The sequence below is a fragment of the Neovison vison genome, chromosome 1, assembly GCF_020171115.1.
Source record: "Neovison vison isolate M4711 chromosome 1, ASM_NN_V1, whole genome shotgun sequence".
Classification (NCBI taxonomy): Eukaryota; Metazoa; Chordata; class Mammalia; order Carnivora; family Mustelidae; genus Neogale; species Neogale vison.
The window spans coordinates 58329954-58349368 of NC_058091.1; the positions used below are offsets into that span (position 1 = coordinate 58329954).

At 41.5% G+C, this 19415-nt stretch overlaps 1 protein-coding gene across 7 annotated transcripts in view; it reads right to left on the reverse strand.

The window, feature by feature from the left end:
• Positions 1-19415, reverse strand: part of UTRN (utrophin) — a 510470-nt gene that overhangs the window by 438754 nt on the left and 52301 nt on the right. For 4 of the 7 annotated variants that reach the window (XM_044247182.1, XM_044247147.1, XM_044247138.1 and 1 more), the window contains exon 1: positions 16746-16971. The exons of the other annotated variants lie outside the window; for them this stretch is intronic. In XM_044247182.1, coding sequence (XP_044103117.1) covers positions 16746-16956 — 211 coding nt within the window. In that variant the 5' untranslated portion in view covers positions 16957-16971. Of the gene's footprint in view, positions 1-16745; positions 16972-19415 lie in introns of those variants that run through there. 7 annotated transcript variants of the gene reach the window in all.

Below are 19415 nucleotides of genomic sequence, written 5' to 3' on the forward strand. Positions count from 1 at the left end.
GCTTTATATCCTATTCAGTTATTAATCACAAACAACAAAGGAAGAACTTTCACACAGAAAATGTGAAACCTATGCTGGCCAACATTCACTTTGGTTCACTCCGGGTCACATTCACCTGCAGCTGAGGTCATTGGAAACCATCTGATGTCCCTGGCTTTCTAGAAACTACCTTCAATATTTTGCTGATAAGGAAACACGACAGTTATATGACTTTAAGACACAGCCAGGCATAAACCTCCTGGAGGTTTGCAGTCTGAAGAGAGGCACCAAAGGGAAGCAGCTGGATGGTGGCACAGGTGGGAGGATGTGGAATGGGTCAGGGAGACAGGTGCCCATGCAATAGGCTGATCAATTACCCTCCCTGGGAGGGCTCTTTTAGGAAGTGGCTGAGAAAGAAATTTCTGCCTTAGCGTGGGATACCCACACAGGACCCCAGCATTCTGATTCCACCCACATAAAATTCAGCTCTTACATTCTAGCCAAATTTGACTTTTTAGAAATCAGCTTCAATGAGCTGATTTTTTTAATTAACAAAGCAAATATTTACAACCTTATTTATTTTACTTATTTTCTTTGTTTCTAATTATTACTACTATTAATTTTGAGATTAATTACTACATTAAATTTGAGAAAGGAGGTGGCAGCATAATGACAGGAATTCCTGGAATCAACCAACCTGTGCCTCTAATTTTAAAGATTTATTTATTTTAGAGAGAGAGTGCACACACACGCACATACTCCAGTGAGCAGGAGGAGGGGCAGAGGGCAAGGGAAGATGAGGGAAAACCTCAGCAGACACCCCCCCCCCCGCCGCCCCGCTAAGTATGGAGCCAGGTCCACAACTTGATCTCAGGACCCTGAAATCATAACCTGAGTCGAAATCAAGAGTCCAAGGCTCCCCTGACTAAGCCACCCAGGTGCCCTGCTCTGCCTCTAATTTTAAAGGGGCTACCCTTAGTGGTCCTGCAAAGCCCCTTTTAGCATCCAGAAAAGACCCATCAGGTCATCCCTCAACTCCTAAGTGGTTTTAACTCAAACAGCCCTATGGACCAAGCCTGCAAGTGAAATAACGCCCTGCTTGACAAACCAGCAGAGGCGCAAGCCAAAAAATTTTCCAAAGCCTTAATACTATCTCAAAAACAAGGACAAAATTAGAAAAGCAATAGATGAAGATTCTTTTTTTCTTCCTAACATTCATCAGTCCCTATGTGGAGAAAGCCACAAGATGAAAAACCAGGCTTTCTGACACTGAGCAAACCAGAGTCAGTCCTGGATGTGAAGGAAGTGAGCAGGAAAGTCACATTAGGTGGGGACACTGGAAGCCCTCCTGCTGTGACTTTAATCCCATCATGTCGTCCAGCAACTAACTAACTAACTCTCTCTCTCTCTCTCTCTCTCTCTCTCTCTCGGAACTCCCTGGGCAACAGCATAAACACAGTATTTACTTGTCCAAGGCTGTCTCTTGAATCAGTAAAACTAAACTCATCTTCTTTCATCAAGGTCAAACGAAAGAGTCAAGATCAAAGGAAAAGTTGGCTAAGATCTTGGGTTTTCCCCAGAAGCAGACACTGATAAAAGGATTCATATATATAAGAACCCCCAATCCTTGAACAACTTGAACTTGAGTGCTCAAGATGCCAACCCCCTGCAGAGTTGAAAATCCGCATGTAATTTTGACGCCCAAAAAATACTGGGGTCCCTGGGTGGCTCAGTGGGTTAAAGCCTCTGCCTTTGGCTCAGGTCATGGTCTCAGGGTCCTGGGATCAAGCCCCACATCGGGCTCTCTGCTCAGCAGGGAGCCTGCTTCTCTCTCTCTCTGCCTGCCTCTCTACCTACTTGTGATCTCTGTCTGTCAAATAAATAAATAAAATCTTAAAAAAAAAAAATGCTTAACAGAATAGCCCTACTGTTGATTGGAAGCCTCACCAATAACATAAAGTTGTGATTAACACATTCTTTTATATATATTATATATTGTATATATTTTATATATATTATATATTGTACTCTTACAATAGAATAGGCTAGTGAAAAGCAAATGTTAAGAAAATCATAAGGAAGAGAAGATATGTTTACAATATTGTACTGTACGTACTGGGAAAAAATCTGCATATAAGCAGATCCATGAAGGTCAAACCTATGTTGTTCAAGGTCAACTGCAGTTTATTTTGGAGGTGATCCCAAAAAACACTGGGTGGGGAATGAAGAAATGAGCCGGGAAAGGAAAAGTAACTAATAAAAATGTCATTTTCAAGCAAATTACCACTGAATTATAATCCCAACTGGGAACTCAGAGAACCTCAGGGTGAAATGCTCATCTCAAAGGCAAGCTCACCTGAGGTACAGCAAGAGAGAAGAGATTTATATTTGAGCACTCACTGGCTGTTGGCAGCTGGCAGAGGGCAGGCATTTCCTGCCAATCCTGGCTGTGAGCTTTTCCAGCCAGAGAATGCCCTTGGCAAAGGAATACCAGTGACTGGTTGGAGGGCCCCAGACCCTGAAGTGCTAAAAGCCAGGGATATGGGCGAGGCACCCACTGCCTCCCACAGCAAGGATTAGGATTATTTCCAAAAGGGTAAACCAGAGGCCACCACATTAGTTACAGGACACATCACAGAACACAAAGTTGAGCTCTCCTCCACAAAATTATCCTTCAAAAAGGAGGGACCCCACCTTTGTTTAAACCCTGAAAGTTCTATTATTATGGGACACTGTCAATTACCGTGTCTTAATCTGAAATCACAAAGGACTGTTGGGGTAAAACACAATAATCTGAAAGAACCTTGACCATTTATGTTCAACTTGGACGCTATTAGAGTTCAAGCAAAGAAATTCAACACGGAGTTGGCTATTGAGGGCATGACTTTTCAACCTCAAGTGGTGGATGGTAAAGCAACTCAAAAGAGGGCAAGGAGAGAGGAGGCTGGGGGAGAACTAATCAACCAAAATCACTACCAGAACCTTCAGATGGGGCGATACAAGTAAAGAAACAGAAGAAATGCTCGTCCGAGTAGTACTTACAGAAATTGAGCATAAAATAGTACATGGGATTCACAGCTGAATACTGGCTGGGTCTCAAAGTTACTGACATATTTATACACAACTGATGGCATTAAACGTAACAAAGTCCTTCTAGAAAGCATTTAGTAATAGAAGTCAGAAACCCTTGTCCCAGAAATTCTTTTTCGAGAAACTTATCAGAGATAACCAAAACAAAGAATGATACCAGCAACAATGATAGGAATAGCAAATATTTACGCAGCACTCACGAGAGCCGCGCCAGGCTCTTCTAAGTGTTTTCTATCAGAAGTTCTCAACTGGGAACGGCTTTGCCCCCTAGGAGACACTTGACAATGTTTGGAGACATTTTTGTTTATCAAAACTGGTGGACAGAGGCCAGGGATGCCGTGGGACATCTACAAGGCACAGAACAACTCCCATGGCAAAGATTCATCTGCCCAAAATGGCAGGAGGACTGTGTCTGAGAAACCCTGTTTTATATCTACTCACCATAGTACACCTCATGACAATCTTAGGGTGTTTTTTTTTTTTTAAAGATTTTATTTATTTATTTGACAGAGATCACAAGTAGGCAGAGAGACAGGCAGAGAGAAAAAGGAGGAAGCAGGCTCCCTGCTGAGCAGAGAGCCTGAGGTGGGGCTTGATCCCAGGACTCTGGGATCATGACACGAGCCGAAGGCAGAGGCTTTAACCCACTGAGCCACCCAGGCGCCACCCCTTAGGGTGTTTTTAGTCCTACCATGTTACAGATCAATAAAGATCATTTTCACTCATCATTATCCATAATGTTGAAAAACTAGGAATAAACTGAATACCAAAAAACAGGGAGTTAAATAAATTATAGTAAACAACCTAATAGAACCTGAAAAATACCTATCAATAATATAAAACTGCAATACCAGAATAAAAAAATTAGGAGTATGTTATAATTATTTTAAGGTATGAATATGGAGACTAAATGGTAATATATTAAAGTTACTACTGTGGTAACAGGGTAGAAATAGGAATGAATTTTTTTTTTTTCTAACATTCTTTGATATGACTTGGATTTTTTTTTTTAAGTTTTTTTTTTTTTTTTTTTTTTTGACAGAGAGAGATCACAAATAAGCAGAGAGGCAGGCAGAGAGAGAGAGAGGAGGAAGCAGGCTCCCCGCTGAGCAGAGAGCCCGACGCGGGACTCGATCCCAGGACCCCGAGATCATGACCCGAGCCGAAGGCAGTGGCTTAACCCACTGAGCCACCCAGGCACCCCTGACTTGGATTTTTAAAACAAAAAACACTCAACACTGGAAATAAGAAATTTAGAATTTTCTTTAAAGGATGATTTTTTTTAATGAAATAAGGGATATCTTATTTTATTTGAAGATCTATTTTTAAGTAATCACTGCACCTGATGTGGAGCTTGAACTCAACTATCCTGAGATCAAGAGCTGCATGTTCTATCCATTAGCCAGCCAGGCGCCCCAGGAATACCTTATCTTAACAACACAAGAGTTAAAAAGCTAAGAAGACAGTTAACTATCAAGAAACGAGAAGGATTTCCATGGAACAGCAACAAGTGTTAGTGCTTTAAATTCTGAAGATACAATATGACTGAATGAATACCTATATTTTGTATCTACCACTCTTTCCTTCAGTTATTTCATGGCTTACTATCACCTAAAGAGAATGAATGAAAAGAATCAATCTTTAATTCAGCTAAGTCTGATACATTTTAGTAACTCTATTATAAGTAGTAATTTAAATTATTTTAATGTATTAATAATTGTAGCAATATTAGTAGTAGTAACATTATTGTTGTTGCCATTATTAGCAACATGTATTGAAAGTCTTCTACATAGGATTACTATGTAATCTAATTCCACAACATCCATATAAAGTGAATGCTTTTATGATCCCCATGTTTCAGTAGAGGCCAAAAACACTTAAAATTAAGCAACGTGCTCAGGGCTCCCAAGGTTATTAAATGGAAGTCCCTGGATTGAAATTCAAGGCAGTCTGACCCTAAAGCCTGGGGACAAACTGGGGTTGAGGGAAAAATAGGCTCTACCCTTCCTCCACTCCATCAGCAATGGACTGATTACAGCTGATAAGCTGATACCTGATACCTACCCTTACTAATTGTGTGGATAGACCTAACAATGATTTAACCAATCTTTATCTCACATTTAGATTTTTTTTTTTAAGATTTTATTTATCTATTTGAGAGAGAGAGAGAGAGATCACAAGTAGGCAGAGAGGAGTGGGGAGGAAGCAGGCTCCCCGTCGAGCAGAAAGCCCAATGCGGATCTCGATCCCAGGACCCTGAGATCATGACCATAGCTGAAGGCAGAGGCTTAACGCACTGAGCCACCCAGGAACCCCACATTTAGATATTTTTAAATTATTTTTATAATAATCAATGGCTATTGACAATTAAATGTTTGCTAAAACTGCTGACAGGATTCAAAGAAGAAAATAATAAGGTTGTCAAGAGTTTCTGCCGGAAGCCCCATGATCAATAACTCTAACATGTGGGGATTTCAGTTGATCCTCATGTCCCACTGCATATTCAGTTCTTAAGGACTCAGGGATTAAAAAAAATAAGTCTATATCCTGTCAATAGGAAAATGGATACATTAGATAAGTAACAGGACTGCCTCTGTAAACAACTTAAGCATCTGTTTCCAAGAATGCTGAAGAGGCATGGATAGAAAGGTTAACTATAAAATATTCATAGATATTAAATTGTTGGGCTTACAGGTCTCTAGTCTCACCTCCCCAGAGCATATCTTATGAAATGAAGTCACTGAAAACAAAATGCTGTGATCTGCGGAGATCCCTGAAGCACAGATTAACTTCACAAATGAGAGGGATCAGGATACTAATAACATATCATCATGAGGAAATGAGGGGAAGTTGGCATAAGCCAAAGTAACAGGCTCCTACACTGGCTGAGCCATGATCAGCTCAAAGCAGGCTACAGGGGGGTGGGAGGAAGCCCTGAGGAACAACTGGTCTCCAATTCCACACCTACGGGCTGTCCTCCCAGTCTCCGGTTTCAGGGCACTGAGATGTCAGGAAGACAGCAGGTGAGGAAAATGGAAAATCCCCTCTGCGTCAGAGTCCTTATGTATGTGCTCTGACAAACTGTGAGTAAATCTTATCATCCAAAGTAGAGCCCTATTTGTAACACATGTGGCGATTTCACTGGAGAAAAGAATCCCGATGTGTCTTTCTTAGCTGTATGTTTTTTTTGTTTGTTTGTTTGTTTGTTTTTTAAAGATTTTATTTATTTATTTGACAGAGAGAAATCACAAGTAGATGGAGAGGCAGGCAGAGAGAGACAGAGGGAAGCAGGCTCCCTGCTGAGCAGAGAGCCCGATGTGGGACTCGATCCCAGGACCCTGAGACCATGACCTGAGCCGAAGGCAGGGGCCTAACCCACTCAGCCATACTTAGCTGTATGTTTTTAAACACAGCAGAAATTAATCACTTAAATGAAGGAAGATACCAACAACTATCATAATGACAGCAAATATTTCCTTAGCACTTACAAGAGCAGTAACAGGCGGCTCTAAATGCTTTGTCAGGGGCTTTCCACTGGGAGAGATCTTGTGAGACATATGGCAATGCCAAGAGACATTTTTAGGGCATTTAGACATTGGTAGGATTGATGGACATATTTACCAGCCATCACCCCTTCTTATTAATTGGACATCTATCTGATAGGTTTGGGCTTTTCTCCTATGAGTTGTTAAATATTTTAAATAGTAACACTGCCTGAATATACTATGAGTAGATAAAATAAATATCCTATCTAACAAAACCTGAGATGTCAATATTTTTATTAATATGAAGTACTTCAGATATATTAACCAAATGTCAGTCTTTGACAATAACTTTTCCCTCCTCTCGATCCCAGAAGACCGACACCTAAAAAATCTATTTCATAATCACAGGAACTGGCCCTTTTGCTTTTTTGTGAATATACTTACAACTGTGATTGCAGGTAAGAATTCAAACATGGGGCTCCTGGGTGACTCTGTCAGTTAAGCATCTGTCTTAGGCTCAAGTCATGATGCCAGAGTCCTGGGATCAAGGCCCGGTAGCAGGCTCCCTGCTCAGCATGGGGTTTCTTTTCCCACCCCCTCTACCCATCCCCACTGCTCATTCATGCTCACTCTCCCTCCCTCTCTCTTTCAAATAAACAGATAAAATCTTTCTTAAAAATTCAAATGCAAAACCCTAACCTTGATTGGAAGACTTGATACGTGTGTTATAAACACTATTTCAACTCTTAATCTATAAACTTTTAACAGTAACTCTTATGGAGGCCTTTGATTAATGAGACACAGTGAATGCAACATAGTAACATAAGATGCCAATCAGGGAAGAAAGAAGAAACTGGGTGAGGGACATAGTGGAACTCTGCGTACCTTCTGCTTTTACATCTCTACAAATGTAAAACTACCCTAAAAGTTTATTTCAAACAAGGTAAAAATAAAAATAATCACATACAGGCTATTTTCTTGGGCAGAAAAAGAAGAGAAGCGAATTCTGGTCCCACCCTATTACATCTTCAGTCTCGCATTCTGTTGATTTATAAAACAAGGAAAAGTAGTCGAGAATCATTTGCATGGCTTTGACTGTGCTGGGTTCCACAGGCTTTCCCTATGTCTCTGAATGGAATTCTAATTCATTCAACAACAACAAAAACAAAAGAAATATCTGAGCAACAAAAAAGTACTGAGAGCTGAGGCAGGTCTGCGGATGCAAAGACAAAGCAGCAGAGCTCCTGTCTTCAAGGTCACAGTCTAAAGCGGAGGTTCTCAAGCTCGGTTCTCAAGCAGGCACAGAGGCCGCTTGAAGAGGTGAGAACACAGGTTTCCAGGCCACACCCTACAGGGACAGACCCCGCTTTCAAAAACACTGATCGATAAAACCTGTCATAAAAAGGAACACATCCAGGAATCCCTGAATTTGATCCCAGGACAGAAGCTGTGGGAGCAGAGGAGTGGGGCGTCCAACCCCTACCTCAAGGTCATGAAAGAATTCCTGGAAAAGAAGTGAATTGTTGATCACTTAATAGCAGCGTAAACCTTGAGGTCACACCCTGCCTACAGGAGGGATGGCACAGTACCAACAACAGGTACACTGCTCCAGAAAGTCGCTGAACACTGGTCACAAAGTCCCCACCTCCAGCCAGTGGAAAGCAGCGATGCACAGGACCCAACTCGGGCTCCTCCAAGGCTGGAGAAAGGGACTCTGTCTCACTTCAGTGGGGTCTGACAAAATATGCGGACAGGATTTTAGAGCCTGAAGGGGTGCTGCAGCCCAGAAAACCAAACGGCCTCCCCTCACTTTGTCTCACCATTTCACGGAAAAAGCTTTTTCACATAGTAATGGTTTCTTACTTCAGCTATTAGAGGATGCAAAGTCTACGGCCATGTTGACCCAGGCTGCTTGTCTCCGAGGCTGGTTTTTTTTTTTTTTCCTTTGGGTCTTCTCTATAATCAGCACATCTCATATCATCACTGTGTTGATATTTAGCAGCCCTTCACAGATGTCCCTGCCCTGCACACTGCAAGGAACAAATGTCACTTGTCATCTCTGGGCAGTCTGCGGGGTATAATGCAGAGGTCCTGAGCTACCCATAAGGAGGCTTCAAGCTTCAAACCAGACTTGCAACACCCCAACAACTACAACAGGACCCAGGAAACAGCAGATCTCTACAAATGTTCTCTCAATCTTTTGCTTTGGGCTCCTTCTTTTTTTTTCCCCCCTTCTAATTCTTAGACATGTGGCTCACAGGAGGCCGACAGAAAAGTAAGCAGTATTTGATTTAAGAATATAAGCAGATGAGAAATTTTTGAAAATTACCAAAAAAATCGATGCTGACTTTCTGCCTAATACAAACCCACTATGGTAAGAATTGTTCGTCATAAAACACCAGGCACATATTATTTACTGAAGACTTTCAAGTTATGGGAAGTAAACGCCAATTCTTTATTTCAGTAATCAAGAGGTAGATATACCTTCAACATCATTTAATTTTATTTAGATTTTATTACTCTGAGAAATTTTGCAGCATGAGGCCCAGTAACCAATTCAGTGCATACACAGAATACAATCTCAAAGACTTTTTTTTTTTTTTTTTTTTTTTTTTTGGGTAGTAGTGCACAGTTTTTCGGCCACAAAGTAACTTCTCATCACAAACCATAAGATTCGGGCACGTATTGCACGCAGCACTGGATGTGGTACATAAATAACGAATCTCAGGACACTGAAAAAATAAAATTAAAAAACAAAAACAAATAAGAACATAAGATTCTCCTTGTAACAGCAGAAGAAATAGGTAGGAAGAAGGTGGATAGATATGAAGGATCCAGTGAGGGGCGCCTGGGTGGCTCAGTGGGTTAAAGCCTTTGCCTTTGGCTCAAGTCATGATCCCAGGGTCCTGCAATCAAGCCCCACATTGGGCTCTCTGCTCAGCAGGGAGACTGCTTCTTGCTTCTCTCTGCCTCTCTGCCTACTTGTGATCTCTGTTTGTCAAATAAATAAATAAATTCTTTAAAAAATATATATATATCCAGTGAGAACTGTTTTCTCAACCTACTTGCAAAATAGCCGTAACTTCCCAGCTTAAAATCTACCCCTACAAAATCCACCATGATCTGTTAAACTCATGAGCAAAGAGAGAATAGAACAGTTGTTTTAAAGCATTTGCATGGCAGAGGTAAAATATTATAAGGATTTTCATTTCATGATGTCTTTCTCCTCTATTCCCAAATATCCCATAAATCACACACACACAAACTATGTTTTTCCTTTTCCTGCTATAATGCTAGTTATTCAGAGTTAGCCATTAAATATTTATTAAAAACTAACTAAACAGTTCTCAGAGCAATGCCAGATCCCAGACTGCACGGGTGGGTTGGAGTTATCTAGAGAGAAAGTGAATCTGCTGGGGAAATAAATTTCTCTATCAAACACAATCCAGGCACTATGAACACCAGAAAGGGAGTTACTGTGTAAACACTGAAGCAGAAGCTAAAGGCACAGAATTCAGGAGTAGAACAAGAAAACAGACCAGGTCAAAGCCAGGAGACTCTGGCAGCACTTTCTTAGCTAGGGGCTACTGGGCCAGGAGAAAAGCGTCAGGATTGGTGTACAGGAGAAGCTGTCCCTCAGAGGGCCAAGAAGACTGCTATCTGATGAGACATTTCCATTGATGATATGCAAGTGACCTGGAAGAATGTGTGCGAGATGCTTATCTTACAACCTCTGTGCATTCCAGCCTCTCACACTATCTGGATCAGTGGCATTAAACTGAAATCTATCATGCTTCCAGACCATTATGACAGTTCTCCTCTATTTGGAGAAACAGTCCTCTCTGCGGTCTAAATAAAACTTTTTTTATATAAGGTACCAAAAGGCAAATAGGTCATACAGCACAGAATCATATGGGAGGTTGTGTGCCCTTTACCTCTGCTTGCCTTGCTTGCTTGCAAACAATAAAAACCTTTCTGAACAAATGAAAGTGAACTTTGAAACCAGCAAAACATTTCGGGCACCTTGCCACAAAGATATTCTCCAAGCAACTGTAGGCCATTTGTTGTCATGCACATAGCTTTATATTTCTTGCCACGTACTGGATCTGCGGTTAAGTGAGTCCAGCATAGAATTACAGCCTTGATGCTATGATGTGAAAAATCACTAACAAATCTAGATTGAAGGATGAGGACAAACTGGTCAATATTCAGTTTGATGATGCATAAACTCATGTCTTACCTCTATTTATTACTCATTTTTCCTGGATTAACTTGAAAAGCTCGACTAACAAAAACAGCCACCATTTGCTAAAATCCTTCCTGCAATTTGCCTAGTAATGTGCCAGGAATTTTACATGGATATACCATTAAAGATGCACAACAGCCCCATTATCACCATTTTGCAAGTGAGGAAACAGACTCAGGATGCAAGGTGACTGGGATTCAAGTTTAAGTCCAACTCCACAGCCCCTTACCAGAAAGTGTATCATGCTCCACAAATAACATGGGAAAATGAGCATCCTATAAATACCCCTGGGATATACCATCCCTAGGAAAGTCATGTTATCGGTAGAGGAAAATGTAATTAAATAGTGAGGGCACCTAAAGATTCATGAGTCTCAGCATGATCTGGGATGATGATGACCGCTACCACATGGAAGGAGACAAGGAAAAGGACAGAATCTAAATCCAAAGACTCAAACTTCTACCCCAGAGATCCAGAAATTAATTCTGTCTTTTAAGCTGGAAGTTAACTGTCTTCAAACTCAAAAGAAATTCAATTAAGTCATTCAAAATCTGCTGTTTTGTAAGAATTTCCTTCAGAATCGGTAGCAGTTTAAAAAACATAGGAGAGCCAAAAAACAGGAAAAAAAAGGAGGAGGGGTGCAATGCATGAAAAGGTACTTCATTAAAGAATTTGTCTGAAGAGCCATTAAACATATGCAGGGAACTTCAATTTCACAGGAAGAAAGGAAGGAAGGAGGGAAAGAAGGAAGGTTGAAATGCAAGTTCGGGCACCTGGGTGGCTCAGTCAGTTCAGCATCAGACTCTTCATTTCAGCTCAGGTCATGATCTCAGGGTCATGAGATCAAGCCCCAGGTAAGTCCATGCTGAACACGGGGCCTGCTTCAGATCCTCTCTCTCCCTCTCCCTCTGACCCTCCCCACCCCACTTGTGTGCATAGGCGTGCTCTCCCATTCTCTCAAGAAAAGCAAATGTAGGAGAACCTGGGTGGCTCAGTGGGTTAAAGCCTCTGCTTTCGGCTCCGGTTGTGATCCCAGGACGCTGGGATTGAGCCCTGCGTCGGGCTCTCTGCTTCCCTTACTCTCTCTGCCTGCCTCTCTGCCTACTTGTGATCTCTGTCAAATAAATAAATAAAATCTTTAAAAAAAAAAAAAAAGCAATTGTAAATTCAAACCTTTATACACTACTTTTCATCTCTCTACACTTCATGGACAGCAACGTAACAGTAACATTTACCTGCCCCCAGTAACTACCTAAATGAACTAAGATATATGTACACATTTCATTACTTACAGCTATTTGTTTTAAGGGGATGCTACTAATGCTGGATGTTTCCGACACCTGTTCAAGAATAAAAACCACATTGCTTGTGGGAACTTGGATATAAAGCTGCACATTTGTATATTCATAGGAAAAGGTGTGGCAGGACAAACAAAACTATTAACAATGGCTACGGATGGGGAGAGGGAATGACAATTTTCTATTCTGTATAATGTTTATTCTGCACTGAATTTTTTTTAGAAAGAAGCTGATTACTTAAGGTTTTTTATCTTTTTTTTTTTAAGGTGCTTAACTACATTATTAAGAATTACATTTGGGGGTTGCCTGGGTGGCTCAGTGGGTTAAAGCCTCTGCATTTGACTCGGGTCATGATCCCAGGGTCCTGGGATCAAGCCCCACGTCGGGCTCTCTGCTCAGCGGCCAGCCTGCCAACCCTCCTCACTCTGCCTGCCTCTCTGCCTACTTGTGATCTTTCTCTGTCAAATAAATAAATAAAATCTTAAAAAATAATAATAATAATAATAATTACATTTGGGACCAGAAATTTCTTAGTAAAATACCTCTCTAACTTGACAGCCACCCTCACTGGGGCCACATTTTCGTTTGCCCAGCTCACTAGCCAAGTTTCAATCCTCTGCTTTAGACAGAAAGTTGGACCTGTGTTCCTTTAGTCCTAGATTAAAATTTCACTTTGACACAATGGTAAAACTAGGCTATGACTCATCTTCCTCTGCAGAACAATGAAAGTTCTAGTTCGGTGGGAAAAAACTACTTGAGATGCCAGTTCACTGAACTGTTCAAATCAAGGGCAAAATATTGGGGCAGGATCGAGCAAGTCACTGCACCCAGCTCCTATCAGCGTTCCTCCCAGCCCTTGCTCCTACCAGCCTTTTCAATGGCCCTCCAACCAAATCTGGAATTGGCAAATGCTAGAATAGGAAGCACCTGGTGCCCTCGAAATAAAGGTCAAAGAACCCAACTGTAACATGAAACGGATCCTGCACCCATGTCATAAGCATACCTTTCAAGTAATGCCAAGGAAAAATACAACAAAAATGATGGCAGGGTGCACAGCGTCAGCTTAAACAGATTTTAAGCACCATAATGAACATCATCTTTGTTTTCCTATGCCTAGAGTCTAGGCATCAGGCAAAGTTCACCATCAACTGACTAGATTTTATTAATTTTTACAGAACTTATTCTTTTTATTTACCTTGAATGTTCGTACAGTTTGCAAGGTGCTTTAAAATGCCCCCTGGGGAATCTGAACTGTTTGGAGACCTAGCTCAGAGGTTCAGTGACTTACACGGTCAATTACAGGGGGAACAGAGACCCTGGTCCATACCTTGAATGGCTGTTCAATACCATATTAGTCATATATCTGAATTTCACCCCAAATTCTTTTGTTTCAAACAACTCACTTGGTCCACCCTTCTTTGTCCAGTTTAACAAATTTTCTCTCTCCCCTCTGCAAATTATATTCCACCTAGTCTTACAAGCCAACAATGCATTTTCTCTATAAACATTAAGATCGGCTGAAAATTTATAAGCCCTGAGAAATTTTCCCAGACTAACTTCACTACACTCTGATGCAACCAACCAGCAAGTCAGGAAGCCCTTAATATCTGGCATAGATAAACACACTCCTTCCTTCCGAATTAACCCTTACACACGGCCTTCCAGAGGACCTCCTGGTGGTGTCCCCCACCAGCCCCACCTCCACATTCACACATACAGACACCCCAGCCCCTCATGAAGTTCTTGTTCCAAAACTCTCAACCTGCCTTGCTTCATGAAGACACTGCCAACTGCCAGGCTTGTCTCTTGAGAGGGCTGTTCAGTGTGCCCCAAGGTTAGCCGGTTCCCCTATGATCTCCTCCAGGAGCTTCCTCCCAGATGACAGCTGGTATTCAGAGGAGCCACAGTCTAATATAACCCTTTCCTACATCAGCACCAACCGGAAACGAAGAGATCCGACCCTCTCCCAGCCTTCCTGTTACTCAGAGGAATTGATTCATTCATTCCCACAAACAGATACTAAGCCTCTCCTGCATGCCGGGCACACAGTTAGGGGCTGGGTACAATGGTAACAAAGGTTCCTTCTTGCCCTCTTCCTGGAGCTTTCAATCTCACAGGGAACACGTAACATTCCCTTGTGCTTCTCCACCTTGAATCTATGGTAGAATCACTCGGGGTTTTTGAAGAGCTACAAAGTCAAGGCCTCAATCTGCTTAAATCAGAACCTCTGGCTGTGGGGCTTCAACACTGGTGATTCTAACATGGAGCCAAGGCTGCAGATATTTTAACCAACTCATCTCAAAAGGAAACGGCTGACATAGAGTCCTGACAGCCACCAAACAAGCAGGAAGGGTGGTGAGAAAAGCTGGGCCTCCCAGCAGGGGCTTCCTGAGCAGGGCAACTTCTAGACATAAATCATCTGAGCATTACTAGATGCCTGCCAGCCATAGAACAGCACCAAATAATTTTTTATGTCACATTTCAAGACTGTTTTTCAACTTTGGTCTCCCTCAATTAGATTATTTTTAACATTTGATCATTTGTACACAGACATCAAGTTTAAGAAAAGGAAAAGAATTATGTCACAAAAGCTTTGGGTTAATATTGTAAAGTAAAAATATTCGATATCAAAGACAGATAGATGATAGATACATAGATGGATAGACAGCTAGAGAAATTCAGATTTAACTTACCCTGTTTTTCCCTGTTGTATCTCAGCAGATGGCTGGGAGGCAAATACACTGGGTTTTCAATTCCAGACCAGACCATAGACCAAAGGATCAGCAATTTCAAAAATAACACTGAATAGCTAATTTTGAGCAAATATGTATCTAAAATTCCCTCTACTGTATACCTTGTTTTTTATTATTCCCTTTAAATTCTGCAACATCTTTTGCATATCAACTCTTTAGAGTCAAAAGTTTAACATAAAACACTTACGGTTTTATTCTTTCTACCTCACTTAAAGTTTGTAAATAAAGAATTCACCCAAAAAAAAAAAAATTCATCCCAAATTTTAATGTTATAAAAGCTGCTCTGAAAATCAAAAAAGGCCATGTGGTGCAATGAAATAGATCATCCATTAAAAATGTATTTTTTGTATCTTTATTTCTAACAAGAACACTGGAGATCTATGCAGCAAATACAAAAATATTCAGTTCACCAAAAACCAGTGAGAAGAGAGCCTAGGCCTTTGTGGAACTTGAAATCAAGTACACATGGGTTTGCTATTGTTTATTAAAAGAACATGCCTTGAAAATGTTTGTTTTTAATGGTTTCACTTTTCCTAAAGCAACTGGAATGGTCAGAGGGCAGGAGAGAATGCTAGCTAAGTGGACCAGAATTCATATTTAAGCTACAGTCTACTCCATTTAAAGTGTGCTTACTATTTTAAGATTTGTTTGTATTTTTCTCCTGTCGTTTGATTTCACCACCATAGTTACTTGGAGCCCTTCCTTTGCAGCAACACACAGACAAGCCGACTGTGTGGACTATTAATGCCAGAGGAAGAAGATTAAATCAGAGTCCAGAGATATCTCGGAAAGGCCGTGATGCCAGTCCTTTCCTATGCAAGGGGTTTTAATTCTGGTCCCTGAACTGTATTTTAATTTTCAGTTGAGAGCATGTTATTCTTTAAGTAAGAGAGAAAAGTAACAGCCAAAGAAGTGAGTAATAGCCCGCTGACCTCCTCTTATACTTGGCCAAGAAACCAAACTGACTAAGAAAATAGGGACTGCTCCAACTATTTAGTTTAAACATGCCTACCAGCACTGACCACCTCATTCCCACGGAGTTAGGAAGGAAAACAACGAGAGGTAAAGAGTGATTCCAAAGGGAAGAAACACATATTGCAAAAATTCTAACCAGCCTGAAAGTTCTTCCACCGTGACAACATTCAAGCATGAATGTGAGGTCAAACATACCCATCACTTGAGTTTTGTTCCTTTCTCTCAGAGAGATTATAAGACTGGTACATGAATATACGCATTATACAAGATATGGACATCTGACCCGATCAGGAAAGCTAGGTCACCCTAGAGGTGAACCCCAATGAGAAACGTCCATGACCACGTCCAGCATGAAGTTTTGCATCTCTGTTTCTCCTGGACAGCACAGTACTAAAACAAAAACCCCATCACTTACGGTCCCCTCTCAAAGTACAAATGTCCTCTTCGCCCTTCGATCAGCTCTACACCACATATTTTAAAAGGGAAAATATCTTTTTAGCCAGTACAATAAAACAGGCAGGTACAGCCGGGATGAGCTCTGTCACCACCCAACGGCACAGAGGAAAGTTTACACAATAAATAGGCAAACCACGTAATAACCAACTTTGAAAATACAGGGAGGTAAACTGATGCACATTTGTCACAGCGGATTTATAGACCCCTGAGTGCTTCTTCTAAAGAAGCCAGTAAGGGGCAAACAATCACATTCGAAGGGAAGGATGAAGCAGACCAGTCTAGACAAATGTGGTGTCGGGAAGTGCAAACTGGTCTGTTTGCCTCACCAGGCAGGCCCTGCCTTCGAAGCTCGGCTACTTAACAAATCCCGCTGTTCAGTAAGTGACTAGGAGATCCCGGTCTTTGCTGTCGTCCCCTTTTCTAAACCTCCCGGGCTGGGAATCATGCCAGCCGACAGACTTACCTAGTAACTGCTTGCAGGCCTGGAGAGCTCCTGGCCCTGGAAAGTCAAGTCTGCACTTTTTCCACCGAAACGGGGAGGCTGCCGGGCCGCTCATCACCTGCAAGGGCTTGAGTGACGAGGGAAAAAAGATGCAGGGGAAGTGGACAACAAAAGCAGCCTGCGAACTGCACACTGGGATGTCCTGTTTTGGGGTGGCTTTTATTTTTCCCATGAGAGGATCTGACTAAACCGAGCCCAGCCTCTTCTGCACACCAGACAGGAAGTTACACTTAGCAGTCAGTGAAAACTCCTTAGGTCGTTTTTTTTATTACAGTTGTTGTTGTTGTCTTGTGTTTTTTTCTTTCTTTCTTTTTAATTGTCACAACTCAGGGCCTCTGAATGTTTCTAATCTACTACAAGGAGATTATAACTTTGCTTCCTGTTTTGACAGTGTTGGCTGGTAAGGGACACCTCCACCCACCTCCCTACCTACTGTGTATATATAAATAGAGGCATTTGCCCGGGGTGCCCAATGGGGCTGAAGAGTTTGGTTATATATTAACTATACTTCAAAGAATAAATTGGACTTGTTATTTTCCTTTAATATGCATATATACCTTGGAAAAATGAAATTCGAAAGCATTTCTGCTTAATCCCTTACACAATACTATTGTGGGGGGAAAAATAAGCTTCGCTACATAGAGTTATAAAATAAGAAGTAAAACTTTTGACTCATATTTTCCAGTCTATCTGATTCTGTGTATGTGCTGGGTTCCCTTGCTCTGCACAGGTTATCCACACACAACAAGTGAGAAAAATCATGACCCATAGTGCCTCGCCCTTTTCTTTCTCTCTTCTTTCTCTCCCTCCTGCTTTGAAATAGAAACTTTTCACTTAGAAGCAAAGATTTTCCTATACCGTGGAATATGTACCTTTGCCAGGGTACACAGGGGCTTAAAGTAAAAGCCATCTCTGTCCCCACTACTGGCTAAGGTATGATCAAGAAAACTTGCCAGGACTTGCCCCACTCTCCTCCTCCTTATCTCTGTATGTTTTCTAGATTAGAAGCTGTAGGACTCCGGCAAAATACTTTCTAATACAATCTCCAAACCTGTAAAATGGGAGCAGCGGCCCCACCTGTTTCCTCAGATTGTTTTGAGGAGAAAGCCGCCAAAGGCACAGTGCCAGAGACTATGCCATATGGTCAAAGCCCAGTTCTTTTCTTTTTTTTTTTTAAACACAGATTTTATTTGAGAGAGAGAGAGACTGCACTGGGGATTGGGGCGGGGCAGGGGAGAAGCAAATTCCACACAGAGCAGGGAGCCCAACCAGGCCTCGATGCCAGGATCCTGGAATCATGACCTGAGCCAGAGGAAGATGCTTAACCGACTGAGCCACCCAAGTGCCAATTCTTTTTGGTAAGAGCTTTATTGACATAGAATTCACACGGTATGTAATTAACCCATTTAAAGGACCAAATTCCAGGATTATTACTATAGTCCCAGAGTTATATGCATCTATTACCATAATGCATTTCAGGACACTTTCATCACCCCAAAAAGCAGTCTCTCTGTTTTCTCCCCCACTGGCCAACCCTAGACAACCATGAAAATCTACTTTTAGGTCACTATAGGCTTTCCTTCCCTGAACATTTCATATAAATAAATTCATAGCATATGTGGACTTTTGTGACATCCTTCTTCGATTTAGTATGTTTTCAAAGTTCATCTACATTGTAGCATGTATCATTACATCATGTCTCTTGATGGTTGGATGATATTCCATTGTATAAATACCCCACATTTTATTTATTCATTCATTAGATGATGGACATTTGGGTTGTATTTAACCTTTGGTTAATATGAATAATGCTGCTATGAGCATTCACGGACACATTTTTACGTTGATGTGTTTTCAATTCTCTCTATGACTGCTAGGTCATGAAGTAACTCCGTGGTTAACATTTTGGAAGAACCAGCAGAGGTTCTGTTGGTTAGGAAAACCACAGTTTTCCAAAGTGGCTGCACCACCCTACATTCCCACCAGCTGTGTATGAAGGTTCCAGGTTACCCACCTAGTCATCAACACTTATTATTATCTGCCTTTTTAATTACAGCCATCCTAGTCCGTATGAACGGACATCTCACTGTGGTTTGATATCCCTGGTGGTTACCAAAGCGCAATTTTATCAGCGGTCCAAAAACATCTCCATTCTTGTAGGCAGGACTCACAACTCAAAATACAGAACCACCAGTAAAGCATGGGGATGACTTAAAATGGATACTGGCTACAGTGTGGAAACGAGACCTTATGGTGTCTGGCTTGAACGGTGGCTATTTTCCAACCAGTATGAAAAAGTGTCAACATTTTTAACTGGCACAGCTGTACGGGTTCATACCAGCTAAATAAACGCTGCCCTTTGAATCATATCTCCAGTAAGAAGCTGCTAGAGCAACTGGCCCTTCTTTCTCTACCAAAGGGCTGCTCGAGAAAACATTTAAGATGAAATTCTCAAGGTAAATATGATATTTCAATCATTGGCAAATCATTCTTTCCTTTTGTCTTTCCATCTGGGTCTTCCTCATAAATACAAATAGACTCAGGGGTGTCTGGGTGGCTCAGTCAGTTAAGTGTCCTACTCTTGGTTTTGGCCCCAGGTCACAGGATGGAGCCCCATGTGGGGCTCCTTGA